The 837-nt window shown below is 49.1% G+C and overlaps 1 protein-coding gene across 1 annotated transcript; it reads right to left on the bottom strand.

Annotated features, from left to right (window-relative positions):
• Positions 1-244: 244 nt before the first annotated feature.
• Positions 245-718, bottom strand: LOTGIDRAFT_144292 (hypothetical protein; the record flags this gene model as incomplete). Its single annotated transcript, XM_009055077.1, has 1 exon — positions 245-718. One exon carries the CDS (start codon positions 716-718, stop codon positions 245-247), a length of 474 nt encoding a protein of 157 aa, XP_009053325.1.
• Positions 719-837: the final 119 nt, after the last annotated feature.

The raw sequence follows: 837 nt of genomic DNA, 5'->3' as shown, positions 1-837 counted from the left end.
GGCCATACCACGTTGAAAGCACCAGTTCTCGTCCGATCACTGAAGTTAGCACGTCGGGCTCGGTTAGTACTTGGATGGGTGACCGCCTGGGAACACCGAGTGCTGTAGACTCCCTTTTGCGCTGGAGACTCCATTTTGCTGGTATTTTCTCCTGTTTTGCGAGAAAGACCCGCCAGAAAAATTTCTATATAATGTCTACGGCCATACCACGTTGAAAGCACCAGTTCTCGTCCGATCACTGAAGTTAAGCAACGTCGGGCTCGGTTAGTACTTGGATGGGTGACCGCCTGGGAACACCGAGTGCTGTAGACTCCATTTTGCTGGTATTTTCCCCTGTTTTGCGAGAAAGACCCGCCAGAAATATTTCTATATAATGTCTACGGCCATACCACGTTGAAAGCACCAGTTCTCGTCCGATCATTGAAGTTAAGCAACGTCGGGCTCGCTTAGTACTTGGATGGGTGACCGCCTGGGAACACCGAGTGCTGTAGACTCCCTTTTGCGCTGGAGACTCCATTTTGCTGGTATTTTCCCCTGTTTTGCGAGAAAGACCCGTCAGAAAAATTTCTATATAATGTCTACGGCCATACCACGTTGAAAGCACCAGTTCTCGTCCGATCACTGAAGTTAAGCAACGTCGGGCTCGGTTAGTACTTGGATGGGTGACCGCCTGGGAACACCGAGTGCTGTAGACTCCCTTTTGCGCTGGAGACTCCATTTTGCTGGTATTTTCCCCTGTTTTGCGAGAAAGACCCGCCAGAAAAATTTCTATATAATGTCTATCGGCCATACCACGTTGAAAGCACCAGTTCTAGTCCGATCACTGAAGTTAAGCAA

Source organism: Lottia gigantea (genome assembly GCF_000327385.1).
Source record: "Lottia gigantea unplaced genomic scaffold LOTGIsca_230, whole genome shotgun sequence".
Taxonomy (NCBI): Eukaryota; Metazoa; Mollusca; class Gastropoda; family Lottiidae; genus Lottia; species Lottia gigantea.
The sequence above is the reverse complement of the archived record's forward strand: the minus strand, read 5'-3'. Positions and strand labels throughout refer to the sequence as shown.